Genomic DNA, 14,557 nt, shown 5'->3' with positions numbered 1-14,557 from the left:
TAAGTTAAGGGGTACAACTGTTATTTTAGTGACAATTATTTACATGGTTTTGATCTAGGCTGTAGGATATTGTCATACATAAGTGGTTTAATAAGTTAGGGGTTACAACTGATATTTGGTGAACATTATTTTCTTGAAAAATCATCACTAAAATTCAGTTTGGAGCACAAAATAAGCAAACCCTAAATTAAATAGGTTTTGACTTATAACTCAAAACAAACACCCAATTATTGAATAGATTCACAGTTATTTCCCCCTACTTGCCAACCACAATTTATAATCTGTTGGAAGTGTCAATAAAAATTTAATATCAATTAATCTCTAATGTTGATTTCTAGCAAGAACAAATTAACACTTCAGTAATCATCACAATTTAACCATTAACAGCCAAGGTTGATTTCTCACAACAGCAAAGTCACACGTTACAAATGACAAAAATTAAACCATTAACATTTAAGGTTGTTTTTCTCACTACAGCAAAGTCACACTTTACTAATGATCAAAATTCAACCACTCAATTGACAAGGAATGGAAGCGGAGATGTTTTTCTATACAATTAGTTCATAAAATAGATCTTTTCTTTTGTATGGCTTAATTAGGAAAAAAACCTCAGATTCTTAAATCTAGAGTGAAGAAAGTCATTTGAAGTATATCTCAATTAGGTATTAGTAGAGAAATGAATCAGCTCTTTTAACATGGCTTTCAATAACTGATTTTCTTTTTGGTCGGAAGCTGTAGGCAATTCTCTTGATAAATTGATGGTTTTAGTGAGAATCTTTTAACCTATATTGTATTACTAAAACCCTCAAAGAATAAAACTATCAACTGTCAATTTATCAAAGAATTGCAAATGAATCATAAACTTGTATAATAACTTCTATAAACATGTTAAGTTTTCTGTGCAAAAAAACTTGAACACAAACAAACAATCACTCTAAGGTAGGCAGATAAAATACAGAATCAAAGGTATACTAAGTGAAGAATGACAGATGCTAGAAAATTAAAACAACAAACCCTACAAAGGTTTACATATCCCTTTTCCTTAGATCTTCTCCCACAAACAAAATACATCAAATTAGCATTTAAATCACTACAGATTGAAAAGAAACTAGAAAACATGACATAACCTTTTTATCAAAGAGTCAAGTGGACAAACTTACTTAGTCTCCAAGCACCAAAAAAAACCCAAGAAATCAAAACAATGTCATCAAAGATCTTTCATCAGAAATACTAAAGGACACATGTATAAATATATAGCTAAGTTCCAAGACAACCACTGACTTTGATCAGACTCATGAGTCTGTTTGATATAAGACTACTATCAACAAGAGTTCAAAGGACAAGGGTTTCACAGCTATATAGTACAGGATAGCATTTAAACCCATACTATATAGTAAGTAACAAAAGGCCCAGACATGAAAACAAATTTATAACAATTAAAAAGACAAAACCAACAAGAAAATGTCAATATTCAAATCTATATATATCCCCTTTTTCAATTATGGATATTGTACTTCAAAACCAAGAATTCATAACTGTGTAGCTCTTCTGCCTGTCCTTTCATTGCACTCTAAAATCTATGCTAGAAGATTACTCTGTCTTTTTTCTGACGGTTTGAACTCTAAAATTTCTGGTAGAAGATTACCACCTATTTTTCTGATTGTTTGAAGTCTTTAACTTTTTCTCACAGTACTGAGTCTACTGACAGACATGATTGGGAATCATGTGATCAAAGAATATTCATTATTGGTATAATTATTCCCATCAAGATCAGACCATGACATTATACAGATTAGGACATGTTTCTTGGTATATCTTGACAAAACTTCAATATATATATATGTATATCTCTATGATGTCTAAATGGCAGATAGTCAATATTTCAAATCCTTGAAAACATGCAATGGGTCATGAAGATTATGATATTTAATCAAACTTTCTGTAATGAAGTTTTTAATTAGATAGGAACAGATTTCATATGCAAGAGTAGTATATTAAAGGGGTTACAATGGATAAAACTTTTTCCAATGTAAAAAATGATTTCTTTTTATTTTCAAAAATTTCTATTTTTACCTTGCTCTTTTTTTTTCAAATGGTACCAATAATCCATAAGATCTGATAAAAAGGCAGAATTGGTGTAATGATAAATTATAAAATTTTAATAATCTAGCATTAAAGGTTATCTGCATAGTCTTCATATGAAATGAAATAAAAAGCACCTAGAATATCTGAGAAAAAAATAAATCATTTCACCGACTTTACTGTTGTGAGAACACTATGATAAAATCAGAGGATTGTTTCATTTGTACTTTTAAATAAAGAATAAGCCTACAAAGTGAAATCTTTTTGTCTAAGTTGAAATGTGATGATTTATTAGTCTGAGAAAATCCATTCTTACATATAGAGATGTTCATTTAACTTTTTTTTTGTGTCTGTGAATGTTTCTCATTACATTGAGACAGGCCTTTTAAAGGAAAACATCTACATCTAGGATTAAAACTCTATCAAACAGTGTCTGACCATATTAGACAAGGCCTGACCGTATAAGACAAGGCCTGATTAACGATAGATTTACAGCCTCTAGGGGACATTTATTACAGACCAAGCTAATTCTTTACATGAAAACAAAAGACAATATAAAACCTAGCAATTTTCTCCTAATTATCTACTAAATTAATGACATTAAATCTGCAGCATGCCTGGCTTCCCTGAACGACAGAGGCTATAGAGATACAATATATCTAGGGATTGGATTCTGTATATGGATATATATATATATATATATATATATATTGTTATGATTCTGTATAGATTTCAGATTCTTTAATTTCTCATACAACAAGAGTTATTTTCCCATTCCATGTATATATTGTAGAACAAAAACAATATTTTAACAATTAAGCCAATAAAACCAACACTGTTTTGTTTTTATACAACAAACTTAAATTGCTCTCAAATATAGATTTTTTTTTCAATAGTATATTTGAAATTTACAACTTTACTTTAATGAAACTTGAAACAATTCAATTTGTCTAGTAAATGTCAATCTAAACAAACAATATTGAAAATTGTATACGAATCTTAAATGAAAATTATGACTTTAGGATTCAGGAATAATCAGATTTGGACAAATCTAAAAAATTCAATGTCAGACAGAAATCTAATTTTAACAATTTAAAAACATTCAGCTGCATATATTTCTGAGGACTGTGGGCTAAAAATTGACTGACAGATAACAATGGAGACACCTTTCATGGATAGCCTCCTGATCCAATTTATATCTAGATACTGTTATATCATGGAAAAACAATAAAACTGACCATTAATAATTAATGGAATGGTCATTACTTGATGGTACAAAAGGATAAAAGAAAGATTAGATTATTATGATGATGGAGAATGGATATGAAAAAGATTGCATTTAATCAATGTGAAGTCCAGAGACCAATTAGTTTTTCATTACTTTATGATTCAGGAGATGCTTGTATCAGCAGGTGTGAAATAAGTACCTACAATATACTGGTATAGGAAAGCTCAATCTACAATTAGACCTGACGATTTATTTATAACAAGTGTATCATCAATATTTCATTTCCAATTACTCCGTATAATGCTTCTCACATTATCCTCTCATAATAAAACAAATGTAACCACATTAATTAATATCACTCCTTCTTAAAAGTTTCCAAAGTTTTTTCGAGGGGGAGGGGGGTTGGAATGTTTGCAAATATCTATGAAATAACAATAAATGTAATTTCAACGGTTTGAAGGAACTAAATTAGATTGAAATTAAATTCAGCCAACAGGGCCGACTCCACTAGACATGTTTCTCAGCTATAGTAAATATGGATTCAGATACACCCCATGAAGAAATATCTTTGCGGACAGTTTTAGACGCAGTTAATCATCAAAAGCAGGATATCGAAGTTCTTGTTGACACAAAGATAAGTGAAAAGATAAATAGTTTGCACGACGAATTTCATGGCACAAACCAGAGTATGAAGTCTCAAGTTAAGAAGTTGAAGTCGGACTCCCAGTACAATTGGCGTTCAGAAGGTAACAAAATTCAGTTCAATTATAATACAGAAAACCTTGAAGATATAACCCAAGCTATTTGGGCTATTGACAATGGCAAAGTTGATTATGCTAGAGACATTGTTGCATCTTGTACAGATAGGCTTAAACCTTAGAAATAAGCTCATAAAGATCGAGGATACTTCTGATGGAGGGTGGGATACCGCTCGCCTGAGTACGAGGCAAACCCAATTGCTAGCTATTCTGAAGATGAGTCCAAGATTATCAGGGCTGAAAACAGGACCATTAGGAAGAAAAAGACTAAGAGCAAACCAGCAGCTTAACAGCAGCAGATTTCTGCCAACGCTAGCTCTAGCTTCAACTCTCAACAGCCCTTTCGAGGGGGCCAGCTGTCTTGGTATGGAGGTTTCCCGTATGACCAGGACCAGTACGCTGGAAAATCTCAACGGGGACCATGCTTCAACTGTGGGTCGTACAAACACTGGAGAGTTTACTGCCCCTTCCAAAACAACAAGACAGCAGCATCACACAAAAGAAACTGGCTTTGTAATACATGTGTTTTTGCAGGCCTATGAATCTGAGATTAATTTTTTGCCACCAGCTCTGCATACCAATGTTGATGTTCTTATGGATTTACTTTGCGAATCTAAAGCTGACAGTACCGTTAAAACTTTTCATGCAGGATTTATCCGTTGGAAAAAGTGGGCTGTTCATAACGGTATAAATCGTTGTGATATTTTACCGGCAAAATCTTTGCAAGTTGCACTATATTTATCATCAATAGTTCAGAACAATCACACTGCTAGTCCAGTTATTTCAGCATTTTATAGTATACAATGGGCACATCATATGATTGGTCAAATGTCTCCTACTGAAAATTTAGTTGTGAAAAATGTTTTAGAAGGTGCAAAACGGCGATTAGCTACACAAATTGAGAAAAAGGAACCAGTTACATTCAGCACATGGCACTGTCGTGTGGGTATTCAATTTGAACTTTAGTTTGGTTTTTATTAGTGAGTTGGGTAGTCTATGGGCGTAGTTATTGTAGAAGAAGTTAATGTTGAAATGATATAAGAATTGACATTTAGTTTTCACTTTTTAATAAGACATTCCATTTTTACATACAAATACGCAAAATGCTTATGAATATACACCTAACTTGTAACACTTGAGTGACATGAACAGCTAAAACTGTGAAACAATCATGACTTGCAGGGTTCTAATTCAATTTTTTTTCTCTTTAAGCTGTTCGTTTTTTCCCAATCTTTCAGTTCTTTTCAGTCTTTCCCCATTTCCATATCACCTCTTAATAACTTCAACACTTTGAACTTTTCTGTGTACTCTATTGAACTGTTATAATGTAGTGCAAAACTCAAAGTCTCAATGAATAAATAGAGAACTAAAGCACTGCAGCAAAGATTCTCTATCATCATAAGATTGATGTACATCTGAAAATGTTTTACCCCCAGCAAATGTTCTTTTTAGTAGTAAACATTATTTGAAATGAGGGTTAAATGTGAAAGTGTTTAATTTGCATTTTATGTTCTATGTTCCATAATTAACTGATTTTATTGTATTTCTGGTAATGAATTTGTTTATAGTCACATGTAATGCATTAGGAAGTCAACCATCTACCTTATAAACAGTCTATTAAAATTCACAAGATATCAGTAAAGTGGGCTTTTCTAATAATAAAACATTGCCATCATGAAAATATAACATAAATTTCATTATTGGATGAGTAACGTTCTTTAACTTTTATTATGTTCATTACTATCAGTATATATTTCAGGATTTCCTTTCTTTGCTTTGAAGATCAAACAATGAAGATTTCAAGACCTAAGCCATATAGTAAAATGAAGCTTAAAAACAATGTTGATAGTTTTATTTGTCGAACTGTATTAAGCAGTAAAATATATTATACCACCAGATCTCTTAAATGAAAAATTTCTGTTTCAACGACTTGGTAAATATTGAATATTGCTGATGAAGAAAGCGACAGCTAGTAAGTATTGTGAACAACAGGGCTACTAGATTTTGTTTTTGACGGTCAGGCAAAGCAAAGTGACAGAAGGGAAAATGACTTTATTGTCCCAGTCACCTGCTAGCTTGAGCCCTGATACCGCCTCATTTAATACCAATGGCAATGTACACTTCTCTTCTGATTAAATCAACAAAAGAATTTCTACACTCATCTCTTCAAAATTAGAAAAGTCTTATACATGAGTTTGGATTGATTCATTTTGAGATTTTCCTAGCAATGGCACTGAAATTGTAAACATTAGATAGAAGACAAATTACAGTGTTCAGACTTAAAAATTTCAATAAGTTTTCCATGCACTCCAAACTAGCCAGATCTATAGGAAACCAGCAAACACAAACAGGACACCAGTATTCAAATAAGAGTTTTTCACCACACGATAAATTCAGGTGAACCAATAAATTCAGGTAAAGCGGTAAACCATGTCAAACTTATTATTTATGATAAGCCTCAGAGACATATATATAAATCAATGATAACCAGCTTCTTTTTACTTGTAATAAATTTGTCAATCATACATAATGTAAGCATGTACAAGTGTTTCCAAAACAAACAAAAGCAATTGCTAATCTGTTAATAACTGATTTATTTAACAGTAAATTATGCTCATCTGTAAACATGTGTAGTCGGCATTATTTTCTTTTTATAGCTGTTTAAATTATATAAAGTGTTTAAACCCAAACTGCTATTGTGAAATCCCCCTTTTTTATGAATAAAGTATATACCCTATACAAACTTGTACTTGATCTGTGGTACTGATGTATGGACAGACATGGTTATAAATTAATGCCCCCTAAACAGCTGTGAGGGCATAAAAATGCAAATTCCCATGTTAATAATGTAAATTCAAAATTCATAAAATTTCAAAAGGAGCAAGCATCAATAGATATAAATATTCATCAAAGTTTCATGAAAATTGGTGAAAGCGTTTTTAATTGTTGTCCTAAGTGTTGATGATGGACAGACCAATATTATGGTATACCATCATACGTCCCATAAATTAGCATATCAAAGCATCAATGAACATTAAATACATGTATGTGTGATCCTTGTTCTGTTAATTACTACACCTACCTTCACTAAATGCTGTAACAATAAATTTAAACCCTGTCCCTCTTGGTCCTTTAGCATCAGTTCTGAAATATAAAATACCTTAAATAAAACTAATCTTGTTGACTGTTTTAAGAAAAAATATTCCTTTGGGTGCTATTTTTATATTATAAGTCCTTCTACAGGACTTAAATAATAAAGATTTTATCCTTTTCAAGGTTAATGATGCTTCAAGGCATCGACTTAGCCAGTCAGAACAATGCCTTCAGGCATTTTCAATCAAGTGATAAAAAATAATTTTCGTCTTTGAACACATTTTCCCCAGTAAAGCTACCTTTAAGTCAATAAATATATGGGTTTTCAGGAAGCTTGCATATCAGAGTTAAAGAATATCTATTCTGACTGAATTTAATACTTATATATACTACAATATAATCAAAGATCGGTAGCGTCAATAAACAAATAGGCCGTCGCCATTTTGGACAACACTTGTGATGCTAACATGTGACCTTTTTGGTCAAGAAAATGTTATTTGGAAGGAAAGTCGTATATAAATGTATGGTTGCTGTACTTTCTGTAAAGTTGTATACTTTCATCAGGGGTTAATTTTGCTTATTTTGCAATTGAGATGAAATCGTTAAAATAATTTGAGATATATTCAATTTCATATTTTGCCATTTAACCCTGCATCCATTTATAATGCAAGGAATGTTTTTACACATATTTTAAATACTGCTTACTTAGCACAATTCACACAATCAATAAAAACTGATTTCAAAGACAAAGTTAATTAAGAAAAACATCAAACATTCTGTAGTTTCATTTATCTCCATCAAAAAGTTTTAAGAGAAAAAAAATCTGATGTTGTTCTGTAAAGTTGCCGATTTTAAAAGATATTTCACAGGAAATGAGATATAGCTTTTCAGGGCACCTTGTCATAAAACATAATCTTGCTGATAAAAAAGACTTAATATAAACTTATGTATCATGAAATATGATTGTGTCACTGTGTAGTCTATAAATCAAACTTTTGAAACAATTCTGGAAATTTTACACGTTTCTGTTAGGCAAATTTCCATGCAAGCGGTCAATTCTAAAGAAGAACTTTTAAAAAAATGCCAGATGCTCAAATTGATCAACTGAGAATATGAAAATCTTATGTTAAGTTATCTGAATCAAGCTGTTTTATAAAAAAGAAGATGTGGTATGATTGCCAATGAGACAACTGTCCACAAGAGACAAAAATGACACAGACATTAACAACCATAGGTCACTGTACGGCCTTCAACAATGAGCAAGGCCCATACCACATAGTCAGCTATAAAGACCACAATATGACAATTGTAAAACAATTCAAACAAGAAAACAAATGGCCTTATTTAAATAAAACTAGAGGCTCTAAAGAGCCTGTGTCGCTCACATTGGTCTATGTGAATATTAAACAAAGGACGCAGATGGATTCATGACAAAATTTTGTTTTGGTGATGGTGATGTGTTTGTACATCTTACTTTACTGAACATTCTTGCTGCTTACAATTATCTCTATCTATAATGAACTTGGCCCAGTAGTTTCAGAGGAGAAGATTATTGTAAAAGATTACTAAGATTTACGAAAAATGGTTAAAAATTGACTATAAAGGGCAATAACTCCTAAAGGGGTCAACTGACCATTTCGGTCATGTTGACTTATTTGTAGATCTTACTTTGCTGACATTTATTGCTTTTTACAGTTTATCTCTATCTATAATAATATTCAAGATAATAACCAACTAGAGGCTCTAAAGAGCCTGTGTCGCTCACCTTGGTCTATGTGCATATTAAACAAAGGACACAAATGGATTCATGACAAAATTGTATTTTGGTGATGGTGATGTGTTTGAAGTTCTTACTTTCTGAACGATTTTGCTTCTTACAATATTATCTACAATGAACTTTGCCCATTAGTAACAGAGAACTATATTTGGTAAAAATTTACATAAATTTACCAAATTAATGAAAATTGTTAAAAATTGACTATAAAGGGCAATAACTCCTTAAGGGGTCAATTGACCATTAAGGTCATGTTGACTTATTTGTAGATCTTACTTTGCTGAACATTATTGCTGTTTACAGTTTATCGCTATCTATAATAGTATTCAAGATAACCAAAAACGGCAAAATTTCTATAAAAATTACCATTTGGAGGGCAGCAACCCAACAACCAGTTGTCCAATTCATCTGAAAAATTCAGGGCAGATAGATATTGACTTGATTAACAAATTAACTTCTTGTCAGATTTGCTCTAAATGCTTTGGTTTCATAGTTATAAGCCAAAAACTGCATTTTACCCCTATGTTTTATTTTTAGCTGTGGCCGCCATCTTAGTTGGTTGACCAAGTCATGCCACACATTTTTTAAACTAAATACCCCAAAGATGATTGTGGCCAAGTTTGGATTAGTTTGGCCCAGTAGTTTCAGAGGAGAAGATTTTTGTAAAAGATTACTTTAACTTACGAAAAATGGTTAAAAATTTACTATAAAGGGCAATAACTCCTAAACGGGTCAACTGACCATTTTCGTCATGTTGACCTTTTTGTAGATCTTACTTTGATGAACATTATTGCTGTTTACAGTTTATCTCTATCTATAATAATATTCAAGATAATAACCAAAAACAGCAAAATTTCCTCAAAATTACCAATTCAGGGGCAGCAACCCAACAACGGGTTGACTGATTCAACTGAAAATTTCAGGGCAGATAGATATTGACTTGATTAACAATTTAACTTCTTGTCAGATTTGATCTAAATGCTTTGGTTTCATAGTTATAAGCCAAAAACTGCATTTTACCCCTATGTTCTATTTTTAGCTGTGGCGGCCATCTTAGTTGGTTGACCAGGTCACGCCACACATTTTTTAAACTAGATACCCCAAAGATGATTGTGGCCAAGTTTGGATTAATTTGGCCCAGTAGTTTCAGAGGAGAAGATTTTTGTAAAAGATTACTTTAATTTACAAAAAATGGTTAAAAATTGACTATAAAGGGCAATAACTCCTACACGGGTCAACTGACCATTTTGGTCATGTTGACTTATTTGTAGATCTTTAGATCTTACTTTGCTGAACATTATTGCTTTTTACAGTTTATCTCTATCTATAATAATATTCAAGATAATAACCAATCAAAGCCTTAAAGGCTGTAAAAGCAATTGCTGCCATGTTAATGTTTGGGGACTTTTATTTTTCATCCACATATATACAAGAATTAAACCTGACATGAGTGTTGTCTAGTTAAAAGTAAGAAGGTTTTAACTTTATATAAATAAAAGACTTTAGCAGAAAGTCATTTTTAATATGTTTTATATTTCACAAGGAGACAACACGTTTACCAGGCTAAAGTTGGGGTCAAATATACATGTGCTGAAACATATAACTCAAAAAGAAATCATCATGGATTATCCCCTGGTAGTGTTTGTAACTTCCTTGGCAATAATTTCCTTTATTGATTTAATTTTAACAATTTTCATTATTAATTTATATTTAACCATTAACACAAATGATTAAGTTAAAACATTTCAACTTTCCAGACGCAAATGTTAAAAAACGGGAAAGAAATAAAATATCTTACAAGACATAAACATGTAAAGAATAAATGTATATTTCAGCTTAATAAAAATATTTTCATAATGTTACTTTGTCATCATTTTTAAAACTAAGTTCCAAACATTATTGCTCAGTTGATATGTGTCCTTCTGATGCGGTACAAGCACAGGCACTTGTTTCTATCCATAGGAAGGTCGATTATCCATATAAATAGTTTTATATGGATAGTCGACCTTCCTATGGATTGAAACAAGTGCATGTGGGTACGAGATAACTACAATTCTCTTGCAATCCCGAAAAGGGGGGTCATCACAGACAAACATGACATTAAATCGTTATCACTGAACTAGTATATATATTGTATAGGGGCCAGCTGAAGGACGCCACCGGGTGCGGGAATTTTTTGCTGCATTGAAGACCTGTTGGTGACCTTAATTCTGCTGTTGTATGTTTTTCTATGGTCGGGTTGTTGTCTCTTTGACAAATTCCCCATTTCCATTCTCAATTTTATTATACGAACAAGAACAAACAGCTCTACGTTGCTTTGATATTTATCAATTTTCAGGAAACATTGCGAAAAATGATCTTCAATATTTCGAAAACATGTGAAATAAAATTGCTAACACGGTGGACCGTCGAGTGTCAACAAACGTAGTAGACTTGTTCACTGAAAAGACGAGGATAATGGTTTCATCTGACATTTGTTATGCAAACCCAGTTTTGATCATGATATTTAAAAAGACGTACTTTTTTTCAATCTATGTATTAATAAACTAGAAAAGTCCAAATTGTAAATATCTCTTGATCTGGACCGACTTGGCATCTACTACGTTTGGACGGGTCCATTTCATTAGTAAGGTGATCGATAAATATTACGGAGTTTTGACAGAAAAGGAAAACGAACTTATTGTTATGTGTTTTCAACAAGGGTTTCGTTCCGCTAAATTATTTGCGCAATAAAATTTGTCTATTTTTAGATTACAGGTAATAATTTGACACTACGCATTAACCTGTGTAGTGATTTTGATTTTACGATAAATGTATGAATGAACGATAATTTTATGAATGAACAAGAGCACCTGACCTCTTAAAGAAACACAAATTAAACATAAAAAACCGTATTTATTAGGAGATAATTCAGTTAAATTTTCAATACTAAATCAACAACTGAAATGAATCCATATTTTGTTGAAACATCGTACGAACGGCGGAAAACGGAATCGCATTTATAAAAATGTACTTTTTTTTCACTCGGACTTCTATGTTATTTGATAGTCAAACGGTTGACCCTTTAAATACAAAAATACATCTACAAGAACATATTCTAAAACTTCTTAAATCCACTAACTTTTTTTTAAAGTTTCAAGCTATGTATTGCATTAGAAAACATACATAGGTGTTAAAGAATGACTGACCAGGAGCCTGTTAAACAAAATACTATGGCTTGATCTGGGCGGAGTCTCTGATCTGGGTCACAAAGATGGCCATACGCGACGGCATAAAAGCAATTGCTTTAAAAACAGCAAAATTTCCTCAAAATTACCAATTCAGGGGCAGTAACCCAACAACCGATTGACCGATTCATCTGAAAATTTCAGGGCAGATAGATCTTGACCTGATAAACATTTTTACCCCACGTCAGATTTGCTCTAAATGCTTTGGTTTTTGAGTTATAAGCCAAAAACTGCATTTTACCCCTATGTTCTATTTTTAGCCGTGGCGGCCATCTTGGTTGGTTGACCGGGTCACGCCACACATTTTTTAAACTAGATACCCCAATGATGATTGTGGCCAAGTTTGGTTTGATTTGGCCCAGTAGTTTCAGAGGAGAAGATTTTTGTAAAAGTTAACGACGACGGACAACGACGGACGACGACGACGGACGCCGGACGCAAAGTGATGGGAATAGCTCACTTGGCCCTTCGGGCCAGGTGAGCTAAAAACAGCAAAATTTCCTTAAAATTATCAATTCAGGGGCAGCAACCCAACAACGGGTTGTCCAATATATCTGAAAATTTAAGGACAAATAGATCTTGACCTGATAAACAATTTTACCAATGTCAGATTTGCTCTAAATGCTTTGGTTTTTGAGTTATAAGCCAAATACTGCATTTTACCCCTATGTTCTATTTTTGGCCATGGCGGCCATCTTGGTTGGTTGACCGGGTCACCGGACACATTTTTTAAACTAGATACCCCAATGATGATTGTGGCCAAGTTTTGATTAATTTGGCCCAGTAGTTTCAGAGGAGAAGATTTTTGTAAAAGATTACTAAGATTTACGAAAAATGGTTAAAAATTGACTATAAAGGGCAATAACTCCTAAAGGGGTCAACTGACCATTTTGGTCATGTTGACTTATTTGTAAATCTTACTTTGCTGAACATTATTGCTGTTTACAGTTTATCTCTATCTATAATAATATTCAAGATAATAACCAAAAACAGCAAAAATTCCCTAAAATCACCAATTCAGGGGCAGCAACCCAACAACAACGGGTTGTCGGATTCATCTGAAAATTTCAGGGCAGATAGATCTTGACCTGATAAACAATTTTACCCCTGTCAGATTTGCTCTAAATGCTTTGGTTTTTGAGTTATAAGCCGAAAACTGCATTTTACCCCTATGTTCTATTTTTAGCCATGGCGGCCATCTTGGTTGGTTAGCCGGGTCACGCCACACATTTTTTAAACTAGATACCCCAATGATGATTGTGGCCAAGTTTAGTTTAATTTGGCCCAGTAGTTTCAGAGGAGAAGATTTTTGTAAAAGTTAACGACGACGGACGACGACGACGACGACGACAGACGACGGACGACGGACACCAAGTGATGAGAAAAGCTCACTTGGCCCTTCGGGCCAGGTGAGCTAAAAATGAAAGAAAAAGAAATATGTAACACTTAAACAAATGACAACCACTGAATTGTCAAAAAACATTTAAAAAAAAAATAATTTTGAAACAGCTTTGACTGATAAATCTGACGGGTACAAGGAAATTGGTTCAAATATGAAAAGTTTATGCTATAAATGGTTAAAAAAAACCTCTTTTCCATGTCTTATCTCTTCCATTTATTTCTCACATCTAAGATCGTAATGACTTGATGAAGATTCCAGGTTAATGAAGCATTGACCTCTACTGAAGATGAATTTGTCATCTTGAGGAGATCACTTGATAAGAACTAAGCAACACATTAAACATGTGAAAACTTGTTGCATGAACTGAATTTTCAAAAAACAATGAGAGTATAAATGTTCTTGCATTATTCTATAATTATACTGCATTTCATTCACAGATAGTCTTTTATACAGATTGAAGTTCTAAAGAGAGTGTAAGATGAGGTGTACAAGGAATAGAATTCTTTTTGAGATGGGGATGACTTAGAGGGAGCTGATGATGAATTTTGAAGAATGACTCTGGGGTTTATAATTTTATATATATAGTAACATGAAATTTTAAATTTGAAATGATTGGTGACCAGGTCTAAATAAATATAATGGAGCACCACCACACTTAAACCCTGTAGGGAAACACTCATGGAAGAACATAAAATAAAGGTAGGATTTCATACAGACTGGAAAACTAAAAATTTTGAGTGAATCTGTAACAAACTCAACAAAAATAGGTCACTTCAACCTCCTTTTCAGTACAAAAGATCCTACAAACATGCTGCATACTATTATAACCCTGTTCAAAGCAAACTTAAACAGCTTCATCAAAGATGGATCACCATTAATCTGTTCAATATTTCATGTACAAAAAATGCATCACTATTTTGCCCATTACTATAATTAGTATTTAGTCATAATAAATTAATGGCATCAAGATGGAGATCAGTAAGAGTATTGATA

General features: G+C 32.6%; 1 protein-coding gene across 1 annotated transcript in view; it reads right to left on the bottom strand.

Annotated features, from left to right (window-relative positions):
• Window positions 1-14,557, bottom strand: part of LOC143078774 (uncharacterized) — a 73,987-nt gene that overhangs the window by 33,764 nt on the left and 25,666 nt on the right. Inside the window, exon 4 of the mRNA XM_076253736.1 lies at window positions 7,151-7,212. Within this exon, the coding sequence (XP_076109851.1) occupies window positions 7,151-7,212 (62 nt within the window). The remainder of the gene's footprint in view (window positions 1-7,150; window positions 7,213-14,557) is intronic.

Source organism: Mytilus galloprovincialis, chromosome 6 (genome assembly GCF_965363235.1).
Source record: "Mytilus galloprovincialis chromosome 6, xbMytGall1.hap1.1, whole genome shotgun sequence".
In the NCBI taxonomy this organism is placed as follows: domain Eukaryota; kingdom Metazoa; phylum Mollusca; class Bivalvia; order Mytilida; family Mytilidae; genus Mytilus; species Mytilus galloprovincialis.
This window is presented reverse-complemented; position numbering and strand designations above follow the sequence as displayed.